At 41.5% G+C, this 26,649-nt stretch overlaps 6 protein-coding genes across 10 annotated transcripts; 3 read left to right on the top strand and 3 right to left on the bottom strand.

Moving 5' to 3' along the window:
• Positions 1-952: 952 nt before the first annotated feature.
• LOC116207623 (protein IQ-DOMAIN 1) lies at positions 953-19,707 on the bottom strand. 4 transcript variants are annotated; one of them, XM_031540655.1, is made up of 7 exons: positions 19,572-19,707; positions 4,836-5,237; positions 4,485-4,587; positions 4,083-4,397; positions 3,369-3,587; positions 2,591-2,710; positions 953-2,098 (listed from the first exon to the last, which is right to left on the bottom strand). In XM_031540655.1, the coding sequence occupies exons 3-7, from the start codon at positions 4,545-4,547 to the stop codon at positions 1,403-1,405; spliced, it is 1,413 nt and encodes a 470-aa protein (XP_031396515.1). In that variant the 5' UTR covers positions 4,548-4,587; positions 4,836-5,237; positions 19,572-19,707; the 3' UTR covers positions 953-1,402. The 4 variants fall into 4 exon arrangements, with proteins under 4 accessions (XP_031396515.1, XP_031396516.1, XP_031396514.1 ...); XM_031540656.1 differs by having other exon boundaries at positions 4,865-5,237; XM_031540654.1 differs by having other exon boundaries at positions 5,032-5,237.
• Positions 6,619-9,693, bottom strand: LOC116207626 (probable beta-1,4-xylosyltransferase IRX9). Its single transcript, XM_031540659.1, has 3 exons — positions 8,772-9,693; positions 7,691-7,919; positions 6,619-7,032 (listed from the first exon to the last, which is right to left on the bottom strand). Exons 1-3 carry the CDS (start codon positions 9,485-9,487, stop codon positions 6,859-6,861), a joined length of 1,119 nt encoding a protein of 372 aa, XP_031396519.1. The 5' UTR covers positions 9,488-9,693; the 3' UTR covers positions 6,619-6,858.
• LOC116207621 (pentatricopeptide repeat-containing protein At3g53360, mitochondrial) lies at positions 10,781-15,427 on the top strand. The gene is made up of 3 exons (XM_031540651.1): positions 10,781-13,866; positions 14,648-14,962; positions 15,070-15,427. Exon 1 carries the CDS (start codon positions 10,963-10,965, stop codon positions 13,279-13,281), a length of 2,319 nt encoding a protein of 772 aa, XP_031396511.1. The 5' UTR covers positions 10,781-10,962; the 3' UTR covers positions 13,282-13,866; positions 14,648-14,962; positions 15,070-15,427.
• Positions 14,755-18,590, bottom strand: LOC116207622 (DEAD-box ATP-dependent RNA helicase 57). 2 transcript variants are annotated; one of them, XM_031540652.1, is made up of 12 exons: positions 18,328-18,590; positions 18,084-18,207; positions 17,821-17,945; positions 17,629-17,720; positions 17,440-17,536; positions 17,238-17,318; positions 16,924-17,156; positions 16,366-16,560; positions 16,196-16,286; positions 15,963-16,085; positions 15,576-15,726; positions 14,755-15,204 (listed from the first exon to the last, which is right to left on the bottom strand). In XM_031540652.1, the coding sequence occupies exons 1-12, from the start codon at positions 18,406-18,408 to the stop codon at positions 14,996-14,998; spliced, it is 1,602 nt and encodes a 533-aa protein (XP_031396512.1). In that variant the 5' UTR covers positions 18,409-18,590; the 3' UTR covers positions 14,755-14,995. The 2 variants fall into 2 exon arrangements, with proteins under 2 accessions (XP_031396512.1, XP_031396513.1); XM_031540653.1 differs by having other exon boundaries at positions 18,084-18,201.
• LOC116207627 (lipid phosphate phosphatase gamma-like) lies at positions 19,407-21,883 on the top strand. The gene is made up of 3 exons (XM_031540660.1): positions 19,407-19,998; positions 20,372-20,764; positions 21,639-21,883. Exons 1-2 carry the CDS (start codon positions 19,724-19,726, stop codon positions 20,739-20,741), a joined length of 645 nt encoding a protein of 214 aa, XP_031396520.1. The 5' UTR covers positions 19,407-19,723; the 3' UTR covers positions 20,742-20,764; positions 21,639-21,883.
• A 945-nt stretch (positions 21,884-22,828) lies between these two features.
• On the top strand, positions 22,829-26,225 carry LOC116207624. Its single transcript, XM_031540658.1, has 4 exons — positions 22,829-23,505; positions 24,358-24,809; positions 25,369-25,624; positions 25,802-26,225. The coding sequence occupies exons 1-4, from the start codon at positions 23,082-23,084 to the stop codon at positions 25,927-25,929; spliced, it is 1,260 nt and encodes a 419-aa protein (XP_031396518.1). The 5' UTR covers positions 22,829-23,081; the 3' UTR covers positions 25,930-26,225.
• The last annotated feature ends 424 nt before the right edge of the window (positions 26,226-26,649 follow it).

The raw sequence follows: 26,649 nt of genomic DNA, 5'->3' as shown, positions 1-26,649 counted from the left end.
CGTTATCTTTTCCGTCGACATCTAACGGCCGTGCTGACGTGGCACGTGAAGAGATAGTGGGTCACACTTGCCACGTAGGCGCCACGTCAGCACGACCGTTAGATGTCGACGGAAAAAATAATGCCGAGATATATTTGATGTAAAAAGTAAACCATGTGATAAATTTGATAAAAAAAAAAGCATATGATAGATTTGACAAAACGAGTAAATCATTGGCCATTTTAAGTAAATATCCCTAAATATAACACGACACTGCCCGTCATACACATTTACGAGCAGCAAATCAAACTCAACTCCGAACTATTCGATATGGATGAAAAAAAAACAAGCCACGATGGAGAGGAGAAGCTGCTGCTTTTGGAGATATATAATATCAAGAGGAAATGAAAACCGACCACGAAGATCGAGCCAAAAAAGAACTTGGAGGTGAAGCCGAAGATAGGAAAGGACGTTGAGAAGTTTCATTTATATAAATGAAATAGATGAAAGTTCGGTGTTTTGGGAAGATAGGATTTATATACAAGAATAATATAAAGATTTGGACAAAAATATATTCGACATGTAAATCTATTTTTTAGATATTATTTTCCTAATTTATTATCTATTTAATAACATCTTTATTATGTTGTAGCCGGTGCATAATAAAAGCCATCGGAAATCAATATATACTTGAAAAATTTGAAATTGAAATTGAAATTACTGATTAGTAAACTTGAAAAAGAAAATCTAATCGAAAAAACTCGGAAAAAAAAAAGATTAATAAGTAGGACAAAGCAAGACAATTCTTGATTATAGAACAAATAATTATATAGGAATATTACTTCAACTTTTGTACCACACCATAGTGTTTGCATATACGCAACATATTACGAGAGATTACACGACTCGCGCAATCAATCAGAAATGGCTGAATGCAAGTTGAAAAATTGTATCCATTTACAACATTCAATCGTGGGTAAAAGCTTTAGACTATTTATATAAGGATTTCAAATAATAAAAGAACATCTTCACTCATGTCTCTCTTGTAACCGAAAAAAAATAAAAAAATCAATCTTACAATAAGAAAAATGAGTACGTGGAATCGAAGACATAATATTACAAGCACTCTTTCTAGTAGTTGTCGACAATGCAATCAATTTGACATGGAAAAAGTGGCCGGACAGCGGACGCAATGTTATCCTGATCTCATGTACGAACCTGAATCACTATGGGAAGAGAAGCCAAAGATATAACAAAATGTATGCTGACAATCAAATGCGAGCAAGCGAGAAAACGAACAGTCTCCAGCAATGAGTGAGGGAGTCGATTTTGTTGCTTCCAAGGGGCCATCTTCTTTCTTCTCGTAAGACACCGGATAGGCTCTAATACCTCGACTCTGATATAGCTCCATCGAAGGGCAGTTTTAAGTGGCAACTCCGCTCGTCACACTGTTCTCTGAGATGATGCTCGTGTTCACCTTTGGAGGACCCGAATGCCGTCTAGGCCTACCAGGAGAGGGAGGATAAGAGAGCCTCTTCTTTGCAATTACTGGGGATACTTTCTCGGGCTTTCCATTGCTGTCAGGCCCCAATGGACTCTGGAGCCTAGACTTGGCCCTGGCAGATTGCGTTGCCACCATGTAGCTTGGGACAGAAGGCGAGCTCGCAAGGCTCTCATCATCCCGAACAGAAGAAGCCACCCCGATGCTATGCCTTCGAGTCTGCTCTGACTGGACGCTGAGCATACTCTTAGAATCGTCCTCAGGGCCTCCCATGCTCGACCTAGGGCTGTTGCTGGGCTTCAGCTTATTACGAGGGCCTGATGGTGGAGTTGGCTTGGCAGGTGCTGATGGGGATGGGAAACTGTTGAAGTGCGTAGACTTTTGGCTCGCAGTTGGAGAATTGTTCTTGTCGGAATTTAGCTGATAGCGGGCGTATGATTTGCTGATTTCTCCTGCAATGTTGACGCCCGTGCTCTTTGTGGACGACTGTTCATTGACTGTGTCTTTCTCCCAGGGCCGAGCAGCCATCCACCTCTCCAACCAGCTCCAGCCCCATGCAGGATTGCTCGGGTCAAGGAACATCGGATTCATCAATTTGGATTGGTTCTTCCAAGTTTGCTGCAAGGAGAAATTGTGCAGTAAGTACCTTTTTGTCAAAATACATTTTTGTTGACAACATGCTTCGTTGAGCCCATGAACACTCTTACAAGCCTCGGATTCAAGGTAAGTAAGAGACTTTTCGCATAGCCATTTTTGTGGGCACTGAAACCAAACCCGAGCCATGTTAACACACCTCTGTCTACAACTGGTGCTTGTTAAGTACTGATTGATCTTCAACGAATTTGTTGAATTTGGTTGAATTGGAAATTAGGGCCACATATAGTTAGGGAAGCATTGAAATGAAACAGAAAAAACATCCTTTTAAAGAGTTTTTATTGTATAATAATGATCCCATTCTGAGATCTATCAACTAAAATGATGTCATTCAGCCTTACCACGTCTAGTTTTTTCCCTCACTGTAAGACAACTTTTCCGAAAAGGGAAGTGGATCAGTGAGTCAAGTAAGCGGCAACATAAGAAAAAGAGAAGCAATATGAAGGATTCAATAACCTGATGGGTAAATGAATAGGCAAGGGCTCTTTCCCTTCTCATGGTAGCCTCGAACTTCTTCAGTAGGCTCGCCTCAATCTGTTCCTTGGACTGTAGACTGTCATCCCATTCCTCCACAATCTGTCACAAAGGATATACAGCAGTCATAGTCTGCCAAAGTAAGACAGTGACAATATTTTTGCAAACACACACTTTTTGCTTGACCAAAAACCTAGCATGAACCCAGGCAGGAAAAGACTACCACTTATGCAACAAGTAGATTTGTCAATCCCCATAATATTTGAGACAAGGTGGTTCAGGACAGCAATAAAAAAATTAACAGGGGTCTGTACTCATGAAATACGGGACAAGACTGAAAGAAAGATTGCATACTAAGGTAGGTAAACATGAACAATTAACTTTATTTAAGAAGCCAACCAATCCAAAACACAGTTGATCTATCATTGATCAGGGCATAAAGAAATTATGGTGTAAAAGGAGCTCACATAACAGATGCATGTCAATAAAAAGAATGCTAGTCCGAGATGAATGAAAAGTTTTTTTTTTTGGGGTGCTCATGAGGGATTTGACAATCTGCATTTCCAGGGGTGTTGAATCTCCCTTCCAAAGGTTTCAGCCTTTGAGATTTTAATTTGATGGATCCAATTACATTCCAAATATCTAATGCCAATTTTTTACTTTGGCTATAGTTTGAAAGCAATAAACTTTTCTTTAGGAAACAATCTATTTTCTAGTAATTAATACAATTAAGTAATAGGGAGAAGTGCATGTAGTTTACTTTCAACTCAAGCTCCTTTGCTCGATTCTGCAATAGCTGTCTCTGAAGAGCCTGATTCTCCTCCGACATTCTCAGCCTCCTAGAATGGATTTGAGACTGCAAGCGAGCAAGAGTCTGCATGCACTTCATTGTATTGTTGACTTGGCGTTTCACTGCTGGCCCTTCGATCAACGACTTCAACCTGACAAGTCCTCTCAGTGCTCTCAATGCCCTTCTTGCCTAGAAAAGGGAAAGGAAGCAGAGTAAGAACACCTTGAGTTTACGAATTGATTCATTGCATTGCCTACATTGACAATTTGACTCGTATAATCCAAGTTCCTTGGCCCGGATTCACCTAGCACATACATCCTTTTACTAGTTAAATTAGCTTGCTCCAAGAATATGAGTTCTTCCAAGGCCTTAGTTTTCTCAATGTTCACACAACTAACACCTCATATCATTTTAAAGTAGACAAAAAAGGCATCTGCTCAAAATTGGCGCCTAGTGAAATAATTTACCGCAAGAAGCATGTACTTTCAGCAAAGCGGCCACAGAAAGATTGTGTATAGGACTACCCCATCCCAACTCTCTTCCTAGCGTTTCTTCTGTAAACTTTATGATGGGAGTTTCTTTTTCCCCCTTCAAATGGTTAAGTTTAATCAATTTCGCTCAAAAGAAAAGGCACCGAATTCTCGACAAAAAACCAAACGACGTATACTTCAGAAAAACATGTACCTGGTAACCTCGGAATGCTGTCTGAATCCTTATGGCTGCAATCTCTTCTTTGGATTTTCCAGCAAACCGACTAACTGTGCTGACGGTTAAAACCTCTGTGGCAGTCTGAGCAACTGATTCAACGGCCACATTAGTCAAAGCCGAGACATCCTTGGTCTCTTCCTTGTGCTCATTGATCAGTGTCACATCCTCCACATTTTGATGAGGATGAGAAGGGGGAGGCAGAGTCGGTTCTGGGGCAGCTTCAGTATGACCCGAATGGGTAGCCACATGCTTTTCCTTCCCAAACCATTTCTTCTTTGATTTACCCGATTTCTGACAACAGATTTTTCACATAAAAGAAATCAGACCCTTGCTAAAGATTTGAAAAACAAAGATTCAGTTGATGGCAAACCACCGCACCTCCTTTGATTCGGGGCTGAGTGCCTTCTTTACGGAAGAAAACCAGCTTCCTTTTCTCCCCATCTCTATATCATCTGCCGAGGTGACCCTTCTAAGAAGTCAGCTTCAGAGACAGAACAGAAGTCCATTTCAATGTCCAAAGCATGTCATTCGCAGTGTAATGCAGAATGTGAAAGAGAAATTCTGTTTTCAACAGATCAGACGTATCCAAATAAAAACAAAAACATCTATTTACGAAACCAAATTCAAGAAACCATTTTGCAGAAGAACTTGGTAAATGTATAAACGTCGGCGGATGCAGAATTTGACTCCACAATGCACCGATCCAAAAAAAAAAATTTAGAGCTTTACCAAGAGAAATGGACACGAATCTACGATACCCGTTTAGCACAGCAGGAGAGGGCAAATTTTCGATCGGAAGTGATTGAATTCACGACCCAATGAGGAAGAGATAAGCTCCAAAGTCCAAACAACCACAGTTCCAGTACAGAAGTGAAAGGCGGCGGCCCAACGAAAAGGACAAAGATACGTGGATGGTGCTAGCTACCTGAGAGGGTTAAGTGACCAGATCTAACAGGAAGCTCCCGTCTCAGTCCAAGAGTCAATGGCCCTCTGCTTCGCTTTCACTTCTCCCCTTTTCCTTTTTCTTCTTCTCCTTCTCCACCGATGGAACAGACTGGCAAAGCACGAAACTCGCAAATGGGTCGTCGTTGCCTCAGCTCATCCACTCCGTCTCTCTCTCTCTCTCTCTCTCTGCGGCTTCTGAGGAGGGAGGGAGGACGGAGGGAGGAGAAATGGAGAAGGGAAAGGAAAAAAGATCAGATCTTGACAGGGAGGGAAGATGGCAATGATTGATGACGAGTCTTTAGAGAGAGAGCGTGTCCAGCTGGGTTATTGCTACCCGGCGGGGGAGTGGGGCCTACGTTCTCGAGCTGGGTTGAGTGGGTCCCACTCAGTTGAGAGTGGCCCCCCGCCCCCATTTATTAGCTGCAAGTTGATTCGTTTAATCCGCCGGGCTAATCAGAAGTTTCCCTTCTTTATTTTTCCACTTTATGTTGGGCAAAAAACCAATTTTTGTCTTCTCCTCTATCTATCCATCTACCGTCCCATAATCGTAAAATTTTCATTTCCGTGACTACACGGATATTTTTAGCCTATGGATCGAGACTAAATTGAATTTTCACTTTCATTATTAATTGTTAAATTGAATATTTATGAAATTCGATGTGAAGTTTGACTCGTCGAAATAAATTCTTGACTCCACGATGCAGCTGTTGGCAAGACAGATATGAGATAGTCGGAGTAATTGTTTGGCTTAATCGAGAACTCGTTACTCTTAGCTGGTCCGTTGGAAGTAGTCGTATCGTCGATAATACATGGCGTGGGGGATAGTTTAAGATGTTGATCGATAGTCGCATTACTATTCCTCATAGTCGGTAGTATTATTACAATAATGCACACCTAATTTGCACATGATCCATAGCCCACGGGATTACCACGAGAAATTCTACTTGCTTTTCTCGTTTAAATAAATTAAATTTGATAACCTCCCCCTCCTTTAATTATTCCCAATGTTATCATTTTTGTAAGGAACCAATGTGTCACCCGAGGGAAGAGGGCAATTGTTTTTCAATTTTATTATTTTACTCGCATAATACATTAATATTTAGCCGCGGGATAAATGGACCGATCCGTTATATTTACTTCCACAACGGTTACATTATTGGATTAGTTCAAGAGGGGGGGCCACTCATTTGATGTTGCTTGCCTTCTTTTGTTTGGTAGGACATTGGTTCCTAAACCACCCAACACATCATCTCATTTCCAATTTCTCAAATCTTTCGACTGTTTCTCCATGCCCGCATCTTACACAGATCGAATCTAATACCTCCAAATTAGGCTTCTTCCTGCAAACATATTGGACCCGTGATCATCTCAAAATCGCCAGTAATACTATTTAAGACTTTTATCATAAGTCGATAGTCGCGCGATGAAGACAAAAGGAATCTACTCGGATAGAGGTTGCGATGCGCCAAAGGCTTCAAAGATGGTTGAACTATCTTAGGCTTGTTTCTACCTTTTAATGAGACATTTCATCCCAAGAAAAAAAGAGAAAATGCAGTGAGACATGAAATTGACATGGCAACATGAAGCACGTTATTGGGCCGAGGCCTGGGCCGATCGTGAATGGGCCCATATCTTGAAGTTTTGGACGTCAACAGCCCGATGCGGTCCACAAAAGAAAAGCTCATAGATGAAAAGTCAATCGTACAATTTCTCTTTTTATGTGGAAAAGACTATTTACCTTCAAGAAATCAATTAGCTTCTATCACAAAATGAAGAATGCACGTATGTCCTCCCCTCAATTTCACGTCTAAGTATCTGATTGAAGATTCGAACGGTCATTAGGATCGTGAACGCGTAAGAGGTGTTCGCTGGGATGAGCAGGAAAATGCCACATCAAAATTCTCGAGCACTTCTCCCCGGAGATCCCCTTCACTGAGGCCTCGTCTTCGTGGACTATCTCTTTCACGAATTTCACCGAAACCTGCAGCGCACATGATTCACCGAAGAAATCAGCTCAAACTTGTCGAAATAGATCGAGGAACTGAAAGTGAACAATGTCATTGCGGATCTCAAATCTGTTAAAATAGATCAATGTGTTTACGGATTCAAACATCGATTTGATTATTTCACCTACTACTTTGAAGTGATTCTCACGAGTCTTTCCCAAAGACTTAATAAGAAGTGGCAGTTGATTCTAGCGAGCTTGGAGTAGGTCATTGTTTTTCTGTAATTTTCAGCTAAATTAGGTTAAAAAACAAATAATTGCAACGATTAAGTGATGAAAATTAAAAAGAATCGAAATGAAAAAAAAGAAAAAAGAAAATCTCTTCTATTATTCAACAAAAACATGATTTAGAACCTTCACCTACCTAATATAAAACATAATTAAGAAGTAAATATAAAATGTATAGAGGTTGGCACCAAACCTTTTACTAAACCTCATCATCTCTAAATAAAAAAAATCAAGCATATCTAACAATTGTCTAGCGGGAACTTAAGTGGAGTTAAAGGCATGTAATTACGAGACTAATATTGCAAGTCATTTAGCAATGTCCTAATTAATGATGCCAGATTTGATTTTACATTTTTGTTCTCAACTCATGTCTGTTCAGCATGTGTATCTATCTGCACGTGCGTACCTGAGCGACGGCCTGAGATGAGGACGGGCGGCCCCATCTTTCCGGGTCCCAGAGGATCGAGCTGTTGAACGAGAAGCTCGAGATGTGGATCGGAGGCTTCGCGTCCGTCTCGTTGTTCATCTTCTTTATGTGCCAGCCCATAACTTGCGTGGAATCGCAGACGGGACCCTCGATGATGACCTTTTTCCTGTTTGCCGATAGCAGTGCAATCGGCCATGTCCCGAACACTCTAAAGACAAAAAGATAATTCAAAGTAGCGTCAAACAGATTGTGTAACCCTTGGAACTTCCATAGCTTCCGATAAAATAAAGATTAATTTTCAATAAGTTTGATTACTTAATTAATTGATATGATTAATTTTCTCTAATTAGAAATTCACATGCCACAAGGAAGCACGTGGCGCAAAAAATAACATAAATAGAAAAATAAAATATATATATACGTCCAACGTTACGTATAGTCTATAAGGTCGTCTCATGTCCGGTGGACATGAGTGGCTCTCGCTGGAGTTTCTCCAGCTGTTACATTGTCGACCTCTTGGCGGCAGTTGGAGACACTAATTTGTAATTGTCTCATTAACGTTGAAAATTGTTTTTTTTTTTCCCACCAATAAGCACGATCGGTTACTTAATCAATACTAAAATCCATGATCTGAGACATTAGAACAACCATTCACATAAATCAAACGAAAATAACTCAATTAAGATCGGCCATAGCGACTCTCATCTTACTATTTCAATTACAGGTAATCATGTGTTACAATATATATATATATTTTCCTGGTTTACAGAATATTATCACGGTTTCTAATATTACCGAACATCGTTATATATATATATATATATATATATATTCTACGTAAATTCGGGTTCTAAAAGGTGTCAATGTAGAACATTGCCCTCTATCTTTTCACGACGTATTAGTAATTGTCGCTTCTGTAAGACCATAATAAAAACACAAAATTTGTTCTGTTATTATTAAACGATTATGATATTGAGATTTTTTTTTCCGAAATGTAAATGATTTTTCACGTCACTTCTTTTACTGTTTAGTCATGTGGATAAGGGAAAGAAATCCATACTCGGTTTGTCTGAGCTCATGGAAGAAGTCAAGGTCGTAGACATTGGAGAGCCCCGCGAAGTGAACAATCCCAGTCAGCCCATGTTGCTTGATGTGCCTGAGGGCTACATTCCTCTGGTGATCCATCTCCGCTTCCGGTTCCGTGAAGTTCTCCCGATACACCAGGTGCCTATACATTACCCCGGTCTTCCTCAGGAGCTCCGGCACCTCGCCCGAACCCGTCTCCGGCTGCCTCTCCACAACCACCCACAGCAGCGGTGCTGGCACCAGCCGGATCGTCGTAGCTAGCCTCCTCAGGAGCACCCCACGGAACGGGTCGTCAGCCCTTGTCGGCGTGATGATTATCAACTGCTTCCTCGGAACATGCTTCTCGGGGTCCCATGGGGATTCCATTTCCGGTTCCTCCGGTTGTGTGCTCTCTTCTTCTTCTTCTTCTTCTTCTTCCTCCTTTTCTTCTTCACTTTTGGATGGCGAGACAGGGATGGTTTGTGCCTGCTGGACGCGGGAGATCAAGCTCCGGTTGGCCGGTGCTACCAGGTCGCGCGTCTCGGTTGGTCCAGGGGAGGTGGCGGTCCGGGGGATCAATGTTGAGCTGGAGGCCCTGCTCGCAGCTGGGGCGAACCCGCTGAAGAAGCCCATGACAAAGCACAAGGAGAAGTGCACTATCGCCTTCTTCCATAACTGGACCCTCTTCTTCGACCGCTCAGGCGTGCCCATTTCCCCGGAAATGAAAACCTGAGTTTTCCGGTGACCGGGGGAAGCTAACCTTAGTGATGTCTGTTATTGCCACAGAGGATTGAGGTGACGTAGGGAGTCCTGTTAGCAAGGGAAAGGGGAATTTTATACGTGAAGGAAGCATGTAATGTATGGGGCTTAATTTAAGTCTTGGCAGTAGGAGGGATTTCAATTTGATTAATAAGTTTTTGTGGAAGGGGCTGGAGTAAACATGGTAATGATTGATACTACCAAACTGAAATACCCCCAAAAAAAAAAACAAAAAATACAGTCTTTATTAATGAATTAAATCAATTACACTACACAAAATCATGTAAATTTATCGTTACGTGACTCGGAATATGAATAAAAATAATGAATCACACATGCTTGAAATTTTCACTATAATTTATCTATGTTTATGACGTGCTTTATGGTCGAGGGTTCCCAATTTATGAGATTGCTTCACTTGGTTGTCCCTTTAAGTAAAAGAAATATGAGGGCGGTGCTTGACGGGAGTTTACTGCTGCACCAAATAGTTGTTGGAGTGCAACTTTCAGACAGACTATAAAAATATGAATAATATTAATATTAACTAGTAGTTGTATGAACAATATTAATATTAACTAGTAGTTGTTTGATGTAGGAGTTTGCAATTTTGGGGTTTGACCAAGTTTGGATTATTTGTGTGCGGTGTATGGTATCTCAGTGGGAGGTCAATTGTACCCATCGTCTTCACAATTGTCGTCCAACTAAGTATTTAAACTTTAATCTAATTTTTATGTATATATAAATTATTGCCTAAAATTCGCATTGTAAATAGATAAAAGATTTTCGGAACATCCCTAAAGTAGAGTTGTGATTTTCTTTCAACTGGTAAATGTAATTCATTAGATAGAGTTTGGTAGGATCCATCGGACTCTATCAATGGCAACTGCGAGCAGGGCCATGTCATCGGTTCTCAAACGACACCAAATTGTTGCTCGATTCTGTTGGATGATAGTCGATTCTTCCCTGAGAGATGAAAACGTAGCCTCAAATAACCCTTGCTGCTGGATTTTAGAGTCGCGTACTAAAGCCGACCGAATCGGTCCTGTCGTAACACAACTAATGTCATGAACTAAGACGGGTCGGCTGCAGTTGCCTTAAATCCCGTTGTCGACCTAAATATAAAGTTTTTCTTTATAATTTCCTTTGTCCCATGTAATTGAATACTTTATGTTCCATCGATTTTCATCATTTATTTCTCGAGGACCGGACTATGGAGGTGCAGCAAAGTGGAAGGGATACATTACATTGCCTCATGAGTTTTTCTTATAAATAAATAATAATAATAAAAAAAGAAGTCCTCCTAATTTTGTACTAATTAATTAATTCGACTCCTAATTCGGTACTAATTAATTAATTTGATGAATAATGTATAAATCGACAGAAATTAGTATATAAAGACTCGACCGAACATATTTTGGCGCGCAAACATGATCAAGAACTTCGTCAAGAAGCCCAACACTGTCTTCAACCTTACGCGGCATCTCAGCATCTCACTGGCGGTTTCGTCCTACTTTGAGACAGAGCAGTCGAGCAATGATTACATCACTTCCCTCTGCAAGCAGAACCTTCACCGGGAAGCTCTCGAAGCCTTCGAGGTCCTACGGAGAACCACGCGTTTCCGGGTGAACATCGGCACTTACTCCCGTTTGATCTGCGCTTGCTCTTGTCTGAGGTCTTTGGAGCATGCCCGGAATGTCCACGAACATATCGGGTCTTCCAACGCTCGGACGGATGTCATCCTCAACAATCACATACTTAATATGTACGGCAAATGCGGGTCGCTTAGGGACGCAAGGAGGGTGTTCGATGAAATGCCAGAGAAGAACGTGGTCTCTTGGACCGCCTTGATTGCTGGGTATTCGCAGAATGGGAGAGATGCCGATGCCCTTGAACTGTATGTTGAGATGCTGAAGTCTGGTGTCTCGCCTGACGAGTTCACTTTTGGCAGTGCTGTGAAAGCTTGCTCTGGTTTTGGAGACCTTAGCTTGGGGAGACAACTTCATGCCCATGTCCTGAAATCGGGATCTGGTTCTCAACTCATAGCACAGAATGCGCTCATAGCAATGTACACTAAGTTTGATCGAGTTGATCTCTCATGGGATGTCTTCTTCCACATTGAAGACAAGGATTTGATTTCATGGGCGTCGATGATTGCCGGATTTTGCCAACTTGGTCATCAGTTAGAAGGTTTACGGCACTTCAAGAATATGATGCGTGAAGATTCTTTTCAGCCTAACGAGTTCATATTTGGAAGCGCTTTTAGTGCTTGCAGCACTGTCCTCGAGCCCGAGTATGGAAAGCAAATACATGGGCTGTGCATAAAGTTCGGGTTTGGGAGGAACAATTTCTCTGGGTGCTCCCTATGCGATATGTATGCGAAATCGGGTTTCTTGCTCTCGGCGGTGGCAGCGTTTCATCAAATAGAGAAGCCTGATTTGGTGTCATGGAATGTAATTATTGCCGGGCTTGCCAATCACGGCCATTGGGACAAAGCCTTGTTATTTTTCATTCAAATGAGGCATCTAAATATGATTCCTGATGAAACCACCGCCCGCTACTTACTATGCGGTTTCATGAGCCCATCAACTCTAAATCAAGGCATGCAGATCCACTCATACATTGTTAAAATGGGCTTTCATTCGGATGTTCAAGTGGGCAATATTCTTCTCACCATGTACGCTAAATCTTCAAACCTACACGATGCATTCAATGCTTTTGAAGAGGTGAGGAAAAATGAGAACTTGGTTTCATGGAATGCTATCCTTTCTGCTTGCATGCAGCACCATGAACCCATGGAAGTGTTCAGACTATTCAAGCTTTTGCTCCTCTCTGATATGGAGCCTGATTACATCACTTTAACTACTGTCATTGGTGCCTATGCTGAAATAGCATCTTTAGAAATGGCAAGTCAGATTCACTGCTATACCATCAAACTGGGCATGGTCCAAGATGTTTCTGTCTCCAACGGTCTTACTGACATGTACACAAAGTGTGGGTCCCTTGACACTGCTAGGAGTCTCTTTTACGATATAGAAGTTCCTGATGTTTTTTCTTGGAGTACTCTGATTGTGGGATATGCGCAATTCGGGTATGCTGAGGAAGCACTTAAACTCTATGCCAGAATGAGAAGTTCTGGAGTGAAACCGGACGACGTAACATTTGTTGGGGTTCTTACTGCTTGCAGTCATGTTGGCCTTGTAGAGGAAGGGTGGGAGCTGTACAACAGTATTGAAACAGAACACAGGATTGTACCCACCAGAGAGCACTGTGCTTGCATGGTAGACTTACTTGGTCGAGCTGGGTACTTAAGTGAAGCGAAAGAGTTCATTCAGAAGTTGGTTCATGATCCCGACATCGTTGTGTGGAAAACTTTGCTTGCTGCCTGTAAAACGTACAAGGATCACGAAATTGGGAAATGGGTAGCTGAAAATATCCTGAGGCTCGACCCCTCCAATTCTGCTGCTCTTGTCTTGCTTTGTAGAATATATGCTTCTTCGGGCAATTGGGAGGAGGTCGCTAGATTGAGGGGTTCAATGAAGGAACAAGGCGTCAGGAAAGTTCCGGGGCAGAGCTGGATCGAGGTTAAGAACAGGATGCATGCTTTCTTAGCTCAAGATAATCTGCATCCCGAGAGGGACAGGATATATAGTGTGTTAGAGGAGCTCTGGCTTCACTTGCTAGATCATGGATATGTTCCATCAGGAGATCAAGAGTTTAGCAGACCATCAAAAGAGATGTTAATATAGATTGGAAGCTGATATTTGTGAGTTTGAAGATGATTCTTGGTGGATATAAAATTCAGACTAAACGTTCATGCCAGAAGGAAAGGTATGCCTCTATTAGTTAGTGGCCTGATATGAGCCCTATAATAACAATGCAGGCTACTTTCCTCGCCACCGTAAGTCCCCGTCCCAAGGGTCAATTTTAGAAGACCAGCCAACTTAGTTTAAGGACTTGTTGGGTGATCCGAAAGTCAATAGCAAGAAAGCAGTCCACAGGAGATCTGCTAGCGCTAAGTAGCCCTTTAGACGGTGTTGGAGACTCATTACCGAGTCTTAATCTGGGTAACAATATGAAGCTAAGTGATATGAAGAATGAAGGAAGAGGGATGCGACAGTTGGACTGCACCTATGGTCCCAACTCAAGAAGTAGTGGGATGACATTTTCAGACATTGGGATCGTTTCGGTGTTGTCAGAGTATATTTCTCAGAATCCCCTGCAGTTACTTGATGCAGTCTCTGCATTTCTGGAACAATTAATTCCGATTTAAAAGGTGATGGTCCTGGTGAGGCCAATAGAGATTTCGACCCTGAGATGAAGCCAGGGAAAAGGTCAGAACTCAACTTCATTTACTTTGCATGACCCGTTTGATTTCTGTTGTTCATATCTCTTCACGATAGCAGCTTATTTTAGATAGCTCTTTAGAAGCACGATTAGATATTTATGCCAGCTAGGATATGCTTTATTGGCCATTTTGCAGTGGTTTGGTCTCAAATTGTCGGTTGACCGCTAAGACCTGTCCTCGCAAATCGTTCTTAATTTGATATCTGGGTCACTTTTCTCTAATTCAGTAGTTATACTTACAGTGAAAATAATTGAATCGATGTAGAATTTTTATTCATGGTCCTTGTATTTCTTTCCCGTGCTTCCAGAAAATGCATACGCATACTACCCTAGCGTGCGGATAGTATGCAGGAAACCTAAGGTTATGGAAAATGATCGTTGTGAATTTGGACTGAATGTAAGCCTTTTGAGTGGAACCACAGGGACCTTTTTATGTGAACCAGAATAGAAGCAGAATGTGATGGGCATATTTCCATTGTTTCCATTTTCATCATTCAATAAGTTAAGCAGAATGCACTGTGACGAGCATATTTCCATTATTTCTATCATTTGATTTTTTAAAAATATTTAAAATTATTATAAAAGTCAATGGAATATTCTGCGAAATATTCCAAGGCCGTTGTCAACTTAGTAAAATTGGAAATTTTTTTCGTAAGAATGGGATTAAGTGTCATTCGAGAAATTCTCAATGGAGGAGAGTATAATTTACCCTATTACTTTTCCTCGAGCTTTTTATTGACATTTATTTTGTTCATCTGTTTTTACCAGGTTCAAGGCCAACTCTCAGCAAGTATTGATCCACACCTACTATTCCACAGATTTATGTCCAACTCAATGTTGGAAGAATTGGGAAAACTAGAACGATGTACAAAAACTGGAGAAGCCAAAAGTTTTGCAATTGCAGTTGGAGTTTCAGAGCATCTGCTCTTTGTGACATGTTCTGATGTTTACGAGATTGGCCACTATGGTCTTACTAACAGAAAATATTTGCTGCTTCTACAACACAAACTACTTTGGTATGATGTTGTAATATTAGCTAAAACAAACAGCTGAAGATTGCTTTTACAGAACATAAAGAATAAGGTAAGAGGACGACTCTTCCAGATCGAACCTATTTTATTCATTCTCATCCTCTGGTTTTGCTGAAATTGATTCTCTTCTTGGCCTGTGCTTCTTCCACTTCCTTTTAGGCAAGCTCAGGATCCACTGAGGTACCTCACAGCCTGAAGCCGTCATAACGTTGGCTATATTCCGCAGGTAGGGGATGTCCTCCTCTGTGTAGAAAGTGATGGCTTCCCCACTCCTTCCAGCTCTTCCAGATCGACCTGCTCGTTTACACTAAATCAGTCTCAGATAGCAACTAAGAGCCTACCATACAAACTGATTTGTTCACACTACCTTTGATGGAAAAGCAATCAGCCCAAGATATTTCGGGAAGAACCCAAGGATTGAAGAATCTTAAAACAATCTTGGCTAGTTTCTGGGATTTGGTTTGTGATGTCTAATCATTGAACAAGTGTATCCGGTGAAATTGAGTTTATTGCCTCATCTTGCAACTCCTCCTTACTCATATTGATATCATAAAGAGAGCTAGTTTGATAATTATTAGACATGATAAATCTGCCGCCTAATGATTATTACTAGCATAAAATTGAACCAAGAAGAAGGGAGTGAAATTAAAATTGAGGAAATATACCGATCCGGTGAATATATGCCGCTGCAGAGTCAGGGAAGTCGAAGTTGATGACACAACTGATGCCTTTAAAATCCATCCCTCGGGCAACAACATCAGTGGCGATTAAAACCCATGTTTTGCCTGATCTAAAATCGTCAACAGCATTCTCTCTCTGCATCATCCGGTTGAGTAAAAAATAGTGACCATAAGTAGAACATAAAATCCAGCATCTCGAAAAAATAGACAATTCGTAACCGCACAAGTTAATATGCTTAATACTGTTGCTATCGACTCTAATACTCTTTATTACATCATCAGCAGCAGCTTAAATAGATATTTCACCAATCTTAATGTGCCTGTGTTGATGTAAATGCAATGTGTACTAAGATAAGTATCAAACCAAATTACCTGTATCTGTGACAGATCCGAGTGGATTACATTAGCTCGAATGTTGTCAAATGCTAGTTCTCCATAGAGTTCTTTTGCACGCTCCTTACTTTGTACGAAAATCAGAACTGGAGGGTTCAGGCTCTGAAAACATCCATAAGACACGAAATAGGTAAACTCCAAAATAATTATCTCCAAAATCCAATCAACTAAACAAGTTATGAATTGTTGCCTTAAGTTGTATAAATAACTACCTCAGCAAAGCTTTGTCGGAGTGCGATAAGCTTTCCCTCTTCACTGCCAGCAAAGACCAATTTCTGTTTAACTAGTTCAGATGCCGTGTTCCTGAAACAAGATGTGATATGACCAATGCTGAAAACAAAGCACAAAATCAATAAAAGATAAGATGTGGTTTCATACTCACTTCCTACCAACAATAACTCGAACAGCATCATGCATTATTGTCCGGGCAAGGTCTTCAACAAAATCAGGCAAGGTAGCACTGAACAAGGATCTTACTATTGAAGGATTGGAGCATGCTTTGACAACAAAATCAATCTGCTTCAGTAAACCGAGTTCGAAGAGCTTGTCCGATTCATCCAGCACAAGAAACTCAACCCTGCTTAATATCGAACCACAAATAGGAAAGAAGTTATGAGAGTCCCACATTTCTTTGTGAGGATGTGAAATTTGAAAACATTACACAATGATTGCGGACTCAATTTATAACACCATTCTTCTACAGGTGCAGATATAAAGACATGAATCCTATTACATGAATTCACATAAGCACATAAAGCAATTTCTTTTCCCCTCTTTATTAGGAAGTAGAACCTAGATTGCACAAATTCAGTAAAAACGATTTGCATGCGATTTCCATTGAGAGGTACATATTCTTATTAGAAGAGTGGCATATCACATTCTGGCAGCCCCAAAATATTGACAAATCATAAACAGTGAATGTAACTTCATCATCTTGTACCTGCTTAGATCCATCTTTCTTTTTCTGATAGCGAGCCACAAACGCAGAGGAGTGGATATAAGAACATCACAGTGCATTTTGGACAAATCAGAGGTTTTTACGAGCGCTTTAGTCACCAGCTTGATGCGGAATTTGTTTCCTCTGGCCAATTTCTTAAACTCCCTGGTTGTTTGAATAGCTAACTCTTTTGTGGGGCAAAGAATAACAGAGCGAATTCCATCGTTTGATGCATTCTATCAATATGAGGAAAGTTCAAAACTATGTCAAAGAATTAGCAGCATGAGAAGTCGCGAAAAACCCTAAGATGGTATTACCTTGAGTTTCATAAGTATGGGACAGACAAAAGCCATGGTTTTCCCAGAACCAGTGGGAGCACAAGCAAAGCATTCTCGACCCTAAAACAAGAGCATGAGATAAAGGGCTTACTGAGTTATAGATGATAAATCCCTGGATGGCACATGAAGAATACAAATCTGTCAACTATTGGGAAAACATAGAAAAGTTGAGAAGGCATACGGATAATAAAACTGGAATGGCCTGTCTCTGGATTGGAGTAGGCTCCTTAAATCCAAGTTTTGCCATATTCCGCAGTATATAAGATTTGCATCCATACCTAAAACCAATGTTATGTAAATTCATTCTTAAACACAATGAAAGAGCATGCAACTTGCAAGAAAGAGAAATTCAATGATATCAAGGTAGAACCTGGTCTTTAATTCCGCAAAATTCTGTAGTGGGGACGGAACGTTAGCCCCAGAAACATGAATGTTGTGCTTCTTCCTGAAAATTGCATTACGCTGGCATTGCAAAAGATGAAGCAGAAACTAAACGTGTGAGCCAAAAAGAAAAATAAAAAATCGAATGAGATTTCCAGCCGATCACATTACAGAGACAAACCTCCATCTGCCTAAAAAGTTCCTTCTTTTCCTTTGAAGGGCCATCTTCATCTTTTTCTGTCTTTTCCTCAGGAATATCAGGTTCCGATTGCGAGCTCTTGAAGACATTAAAACCCTCTACGGGATCTATTCAACGAAAATGCATCACAAAGAATTAAGGGTCAGTCGATGGTGCATCAAAATGCAGCATTTCATGCAAAAGTTGGACTGATTTAAGCACAAAAAAACAGTTCAACACATGCCAAAAACAGTTCAAAGAAGCACCTGAAGCCACTCCCTTCCTATTCCTCTTCCTCTTCTTGGGAGGTGGCGCCGCCGCATTCTCCTGCACGGCTTCAGCCGTCCCGAATAAGCTCTTGTCATCGACTGAATCGTCCTTCACCTTTTTCTCCAGGGACAAAATGAGACAGGGATCAAGTGAGGAACTTTACACTCAGACAGAGCTTCCGTTGTTCACAAAAACATCGAATCAGAAGCTAATAGTCCAGATAACGATGTCACATACTACCTCAAACCTAGCGAAATCGTTGGCGAACTTCTTCTTATTGAAGTGGACGCCGGCGAATAGAAAGGAAGGGTCCTTCGCCATAATACTCGAAGGTGATGCAACGGTTGCTCCCCAAACCAAACCGAGCTCTTATCTCGTCAATGGAGACCTCGCACGACCGCAGGGCAGTGCCAGACAATGGAGTTCCAGGATTCTATATCTGAGGAAGCGTGCCAGCTTAAACCCGGGAACAGAGGGCGGGACGCCAAGCTAGGGTTTAGTTGACCGGCGCCGACTTATGAGTTGGTGTCCAGGTACCAGAACGGTCGGGCTCGGGTGAAATTTTTTCGACCCGAATCCAAAACTGAACGGAATGAACCGGTTCAACCGATTCTGTTTTTCTGAATAATAATAAAAATGTGAATGACAAAAAAAAAAAAATTTCCATTTTCATAAAGTTTGCCAAAAAAAAGAAAATTTTCTTCCTCAAAGAACGTTTCCCTAAAAATTCTTCTTTTTTTTTTTTCCCCAAATCACATGTCTCTAATAACACAAGACTCGTTCAAGCAATGTTTTAACCCTAACATAAGATGTTTATAATAAATTTAATCTTGCAGTACATGTTATATTCGTCAATTGAGAATTCAATTTATCGATGAGTCCATTGTTGTAATTAAAATTTGATTTTTAGTTTGATGGCGGCATTTGAGAAATTGCATTACCAACTTAACACTGATGATTCTAACTTCGAAGTTTGAAATTTAAGAATGCTTATTTGCCAAGGCAAATCGATATCAAGACTAGATTAGTCTGGATAGAATTTGTCACTTATAACCCCTCTTCTCTTGATATGATTGAGAAACTATTTTGATTTTTTATTTAGTAATATTATGATATTCGAAAAGTTCATTGTTTTGACTAATTCAATTCGAACTGAGTCGACTTAATAAAGGTAAAAGTCTTTCAGCGTAAATTTAAGGGATAATCTGAAAATTATTCTGATTTTTTTTTTAAAAGCTTTTCTTCCTCGTAAAATGTTTCCTTAGAAATTCTTTTATTTTTCTGCTGTGTGAGTTTAAAGCAAAGCTGGGAATTTTTGTCGGCCTCAGCCATAAACATTGATAGACTTCCTTGGTCCTCTTTCCGTGGCCACGTCCACACTCTGCAGCTCCATTTCCTTTCCCCTTGTGGCCGACCGTAAATCAGAACCCAGAAGAGATCCTTCAGGAGCGTCCTCCCATTTTTTCGCGTCACAACTTCCTTACTTCTCTCTCTCTCTCTCTCTCTGTCAGCTTCAGCTCGTGACCCAGATCTAATCGACCCATCAATCAATCCCTCGTCCACTCGATCCGGTTCCGGCGGTATTCACGAGCCCGATTGACGGTCTTCCTAGTTGGGGCAATTTAGTTCGGCTCACATGGCGGGGCATCCACTGAAAGCAGTGACCTTGACTCACGTCCGGTACCCGAGGGGAGACCAGCTCGGCCACTTCCTCGCCTGGGTCTCCCTCGTCCCTGTCTTCATCAGCCTCGGCGGCTTCGTCACCCACTTCATCTTCCGGCGCGAGCTGCAGGGCATCTTCTTGGCCCTCGGCCTCCTCATCTCCCAGTTCATCAACGAGCTGATCAAGACCTCCGTGCAGCAGGCCCGACCAGAAACATGCGCTCTCCTCGAAACGTGCGACTCCCACGGGTAATTTCCTTTACTTGTCACTAAAAAGTTGCCATCTTTAGCTGATTGCACTGAATAAGAGACCACCCTTTAACGTTCGATTTATGGGGCACCAGTGGCTATATGTTATGTATAGCGAAAATATTGATTTTGACTGCTCCATGTGTTCTCGTCTGCTCGATTCTATTGCAATCTAGAAAATTTATACTGAAAGCTGTGCAATTACGAAAGCCGTATTAGAGATTTAATATGATTTGTAACAGAGTGTAGGGGAGATAGTATAGTGTGTTTTGTTGAAGATGAGTTTCTAGTTTACTTAGCATTAACTCTGAGAACTGTTTCTCAATGGGTTTTGATTGATCGAATTTAAGATGTATATTTTTTATGTCAACAGGTGGCCTTCAAGCCACTCCCAGTACATGTTCTTCTTTGCTGTCTACTTCACCCTGTTGACATGGAGGAGCAGGTGGGCCGCTGTTCTCGTGGCCTGGGCGTTGGCAGTTTTGACCATGTTCTCGAGGGTGTACTTGGGGTACCACACGGTTTCGCAGGTCTTTGCTGGGGCAGTCCTCGGGATCATTCTGGGGGCCATGTGGTTCAGGATCATAAACACAGGGCTTGTGCCTTACTTTCCAGCTATTGAAGAGAGTGCCTTCGGGAGGATGTTCTATGTCAAGGATACTTCTCACATACCCAACGTGTTGAAGTTCGAGTACGACAACGCAAGGGCCGTGAGGAAGAACATGCACTCCAAAGATAATTGACTAGTGGGAAAGTGATCCTACAGGTACGATCTCTAATTCTGTTCTCTCTTCTTTGTTTAAACGTTGTCTATAGACGTGTCAAATCCATGATCGTTTGATTGATATCTTCAATGGAACTATTTTGGTGTCTGTAATTTTCATGTGCTTCTGCTTTATAAGTTACTTTCAGTACAGGCCACAGGCATAATACACTGGCATGGGAAATGGGAATCATATCTTTGATATATTCCACTAATGTGGTTGCTTGGTTTCTTGCTATAATTGATCAGCAAGTTGTGATTTAAGCATTTGAGGAACATTCTAGGTGGTAAAGGTCACATCCCGTTGTGCAAAGTTTTTATTTTTCTGATACGAGTGCAAGGTTATTAATGGTTCCAACTGGAAATTCCAAGATTACAATATTGAAATGCTAATCTTCATCCTGCGCTGATGTCTGAAAACTTATGTTACCGGTTTTCTCTCTGTTATTTTCTGTTCCCTGTCTCTTCTTTGTAGGTTTGCCTGCATTGCATTGCCATCAAATGAGTGTATGATTCTCTATACTACCAAAAGTTCGGAATGTCGAGATATTATTATTCAAGTAATATGCATTAGTACTATGATATAGCATAAGAAGATGCGTGATTAGTTAATTTAGTAATATACCCTTCTGTTCGTTTCATAATAAGAAGGTGGGGATGATGCCTTCTCGAAATATTTGCATGCATTTGGGTTAATCCATCATTTCTGTTTGCTGGTCCAATTCAGCTATCCATTAACTATTTTAGTGCGGCCATTGGATTGCTTCATGGCTTTGGGTTCTTCTAAACATGAATTCAGACAGAGCAGAGAGTTGAACGATGTTTCCTTTTGTGTCGAACAACTCCATTTTGATCCCTCTTCTCTGGTTTCCATCAGGTGAATTACTTCAAATTCGTGTGTGGGCAATCAGCTTCAACCCGTGGAGTCACGTTGACTGCCTGCCCGGACGAATTCTTCATAATGCACGGGAAATTCTTATAAACCATTTTAGATGTAATACTCTTCTGAGTATCTTACTGCTAATGATCACACTGAGGATCATTGGAGGTTCATATTCTAAACATCAGTTACTATCCTGTCACTGTCATCTAATTGATTGGGCCTGGATTGGTTTAAAAGCCTATGGTTCCAAAGCCTAACCAGATATTCTTCCCGCCCACTTGACTGGGAAGCCCTCCCAGCCCTTGATAATCAATTTTGAAAAAAAAAAAAAAATCTTTTTTATCTAGATTATTATTAATTTATTAGTATTATTAAATACACATTGGACCAGTTGGGCTTGATTTAGATGTCATGACCTCTTTGATAAGCATATGATCGGGCTTAATGCTAGAGGTTGAGAAAACGACCAATACTACACGCAGAGAGTAATGGTGGGTGGAAGGTAAGGTCCGCGTTACATATGACTCTATGACGGGCCGATAGTCGAGCACGCGGAAGACAAATCATACCGTGATATTTTATGTATGTGGGCGGAGAAATGCAGAATGTCTGCTGTGCGTTATTGTTTTTCCAATAGCCATCGCACTCCAATCTTCTTGAGCCTTTCGCAATCACTTAAGACATACTTGGACATATAGTAGGTGGGGGTGCATTTAATTTCGCGCAACCATTTACCAGTAATTTCACCTAATTTATATCTAGAATGGATAGGTACAAATACCTCGATCGAGAAACATCCTTTTCAAAGCTATACCAATTACCGTATGGTATTTCATCCTAAACGAGAATATAGTGTCTCCATTGGGACAATCTTTATTTTTTGAAAAGCTTGTCATTTGGGTCCCACCCATGTAATTCGTATAGTCCTATAAATTTGAATTTGGCCAGCTTATGTCCATAGACTGGCATATCCAGCATAATATGGCAAGTAAATCAATCTTATCACAAATCAAGGTAACCAATTTTCAGCATCGCATGTGCTTCCTAAAAATTTGAAAATCAATCATAGATTTTCTCGAAATAATCATTTAAGATATTCTTTTGTTAATTAATTTACACATTTTCTTCGTAGGTTTTGTCCAGTCAAATGTGGTCTTTGTTTTGTTAACAATGGGTGAAAGCGGGAAACATGTGAGCACATAGTAAGCCGAAATAGAGATAGAGATAGAGAGAGAGAGAGAGAGAGAGAGAGAGGAGAAGCTTTGCTGGCAAATCTCTCTCTCGTCTTCGTCTTCGTCTTCTTCACCATTTCTGAGACTCACGAGCTACTTGCTCACTCCATTGAGCTGCTCTGTCTCTTCTTCGTTGGAAGAGAAAGCAGAGCATCAGCCGGAGCAAACCCTAGTGGGAGCAGGGTTTCGGTGAGGGCGATCCCAAATGTGGCAGGTCCTGTTAGCTGCCGCCGTGGCGGGGTCCACCGGACTCGTCGCCAAGCACTTCCTCGCCCCGGCTGCCGACCTCTCCAAAGCTCTAGACTCCGATCATGCCCCGGAGCTGGAAGCCGCCGAGCCTTCGACCCCCCGGGCTACCATCTCGGTCCCGAATGCGTCTGAATGCGAGCGCAGCTGCGGGAGATCGGAGGATATCTTCAGGTTCTCCAGCTCCGGGTCCAGCAGGGCTCATTCGAAGGGTTCGAGGAAGAAGTTCGGGAGCGGTTCTCGGAAATCTGCCGGAAAGAAAGCTGATGGCGGAGACAGTGGCACGGCGCATAGTAAGAGCGGGAGGAAGTTCCGCATCTGCTTGAAGAGGAGGAAGACTGGCAAGAATGTGGCGCCGAAATGCGGATTGGGCTTGTCGAAAGGTTCGAACTTTGCGATTCGTTTTGATTTGATGCTTTGGCTGAGGCCGTGTTAAGTGGGTTATTGCCTATTGATATAGGAACAAGAAAGAGCAAAAGGAGATGGTCCGACATGATTGTTTGAATCTATATTCTATGTTGTGAGGGGTCCAGAAGATCTAAAAGCCAATTCAAACTATCATTTTTTGTTCTTTTCTTGGAAAAAAAAACAGAAGATTATTATTTCCCCCTTTTTTCCTGTCAAGGCTAAAATCAGATTTTTTTTTCCCCTCAGTGCTTGGGCAAAGTCAGAGCAATCGTGGATGTAAACTGGGTTCAATTATGAATCGGGAAGAGCTCTTTTCTGGTGTTAATAATGACCCTTTAATCACCTGAAAGCTTTCCTTTCGCTGAGAGTTTAGTATGTCCCAAGTTGCTACCAACTTGTAATGTCTTTGATGGCTTTGTAGTTGAGGCTAGATAAGAGATTGAAATGAATTGTGTAAAAGACGGTGACTTTGCTTCAAGATTGTCGTTGCACTGGCCATGTGGGATGATCATACAGCTTCGGTTCCGTAGAAATGAACACTTATGGAGTGTTCTGTGCGAATTGATTGAAATAGGCATTCGGACATTTGTTTCCTTTTCTGTAGATTGATTCAAACATCATTTCTTTAATTCGATTCTGCAGAAATGAACACTTGTGGAGTGTTCTCTGGGAATTGATTGCAATAGGCATTTGGATATTTTTTTCGTTTTCTGTAGATTGATTCAAACATCATTTCTTTATTCAGTATTCTCCCGCTCGAAGTTAATTTCTCATATTTGTTCATCAATGAACTTGACTTAACCGTTGCTTTCTTTTTTTAACTCCAGAGAGCTCTTCATTCAACTATGGATTGGGTGTTGGAATCATGTACATGATGTCCACTGGGAAAGCTGAAATCAGCAGGCTCAACACAGCAATGGACGAGACTGCTAAAGTCGTTAAGGAACTAAAAACAGAGCTTCATCGGAGAAGATCTTCACAGAATACGCAATATTTGAGCTCGGCAAAAGGATCCTATGGCAGCTCACGAAGGCCTGCAGGCAAGCATAGCCAACTAGCAAATAAATTGAGGACAGAGAATACTGAGCCCAATGATACACAAATGTTTCCGCTGCCAGCAGTCGATGATGGTGAATATGCGAGTAGCGTCCTTACTGAGGAACCTGAGCAGGAGGTAATGGAAATGAACCAACTGGAAGCAGAACTCGAGTCTGAACTAGAAAAGCTTCCGTGGAGCCTCGGGGATATGTCTTGTGAAACACAGCCATATATAGCAGAGGTGAGCTTGTCCATACCCTTCGATTGTTTCTACATACTTCAAGTTAGTCGTTCTCTAGTTTTACTCCAATTAATCTCTAGGTTGACACGAGTCAGTCAGTTCTTCATACTGGTTGACGCAACTCTCTTCTTAACTCCCAGAGCCCTCCATACTCCAAATTGGTCAGTTCTCCATATTAGTAGATTCAACTCTCTTTATAACGATATAGTTGGAGCTATCATTTTCAATTGCAATTCAATATGAAACTATTTTTGGACCATGAGAATGCAATTCTTGTCATGCCGTTGCTGCCCAAATTGTTATCATCTTCACCATAAAAGTTAGACAAACAAATTGAGGCGTCACATGTGCATAAAATATTGTTGGTACATGTCAGTTATCACTTGTATTGATTAAGATACAGCTTTTCCCTAGCAAGGGGAGAAGAACACAGCCTCCAGAGATTTTTGCCTTAACCAGGAGAGCGGACTACCCAGGCTGCTTTCCCTCAGGGAGTAAAAGAAACAGCAGTTTCTCTCTTCGTTTGTTTTCCTTATTTAACGAGCTATATACCGTGCAGACTGAAGTTGCATATGCAATGGATCACGAAGCTGGACATGAAGTTCCCGGCTCTTGTCAGTTCAGTGGTGTTCGACCATCTGAGCTGAATCAGAAACTCTCCCGCTTGCTCATCGAACAGCAGGATAGCCAAATAACAGAGCTGGAGACAGAACTGAACTCGACTCAATCCAAGCTCCGTGAGAAGGAAGCCGAGCTACAGGCACTTAAGGACTGTGTCAGACGACTCACCAACTTTTCCATCTCAAATGGCTCGGGTAACATATCCGGGACCACGCTGTCCTTATTTGTTCCCTCCTTTTCTTCCCTCTCATACCGTTCTTCCTTTCACACACTTGTTCAAATTGCACTGCTTCTTGAAACCTCATTTCATGGTTCGAGGTCAAAGAAAGTCAGAGCATTGTCCCCTCTAAAGTATTCAATCTCTGTGTCAGATGATGAAACGGACGCACATGATGGGGAGGAATGGACGGGCAACTGGGATTACAGTAATGGCTTGAGATCTGATTCTGCTCAGTCAAGCAGACCCGTGGTCGGCATGAAGAGGCCCATTGACGCCTGAGCTATTATATCTGTGAGGCCATGGCCATTAGAGCAGAGGTTTCTTCTCCATGAAATGGCAGGTAGATAACTAACAATAATCTTAACCTCTGAATGTTACATTTTGACTGTAACTGAAACCATGGAATCACAGTGGACCATGTGGTTCAGTGTTAGTTATTTTAAAGAGTAGATCTTAGGACTTAATGAGTTCTAAAAATGCTAATATCCTTGGCATCAAAGTGGGCCCCCCGCGCTTCTTCTGCCATCTTTAAGAACTGTTTATCATCTTCTAATAATAGAGAGCTATTTTCAACATTCTGGTTGATTCCCTGTTGACTTTTTCAAAGACTAGGCTGCTTCAGGTCAATCTCCCCTTTTCATTTGCAAAAGTGAAACCCTGAAACCCGAGCCTGACCTATTGGTCTCCCCAGTCCAGCGCACTGCGGGAGTGCGAGGCGTTTGGTATCGGTTTCTTTCGAGTGTGAGTCGACTGAAATTCCGTAAAAGAGTTTGGCGCTGGTACCCAGAGTTCTGCTAAAACACGGCTCATAATTCAACCGAATAAGAAGCGAATGGCCGGATCTCCGGGTTTGTATCGGTGCGGGAACTGTTGATGATGGTGAGGAAATTTGGAAAGGGGTTGATTATGATAAATGAATGGGGGGGGGGGGGGGTATGCTCCTTTTTTCAATCCCAAAAGGGGAAAATGGGAGATTGGCCCCATTGGGCATGTGGGCTG

Source organism: Punica granatum, chromosome 5, assembly GCF_007655135.1.
Source record: "Punica granatum isolate Tunisia-2019 chromosome 5, ASM765513v2, whole genome shotgun sequence".
Taxonomy (NCBI): domain Eukaryota; kingdom Viridiplantae; phylum Streptophyta; class Magnoliopsida; order Myrtales; family Lythraceae; genus Punica; species Punica granatum.
Note: the sequence above shows the minus strand (reverse complement) of the source record. Positions and strands in the feature narration are given on the sequence as shown.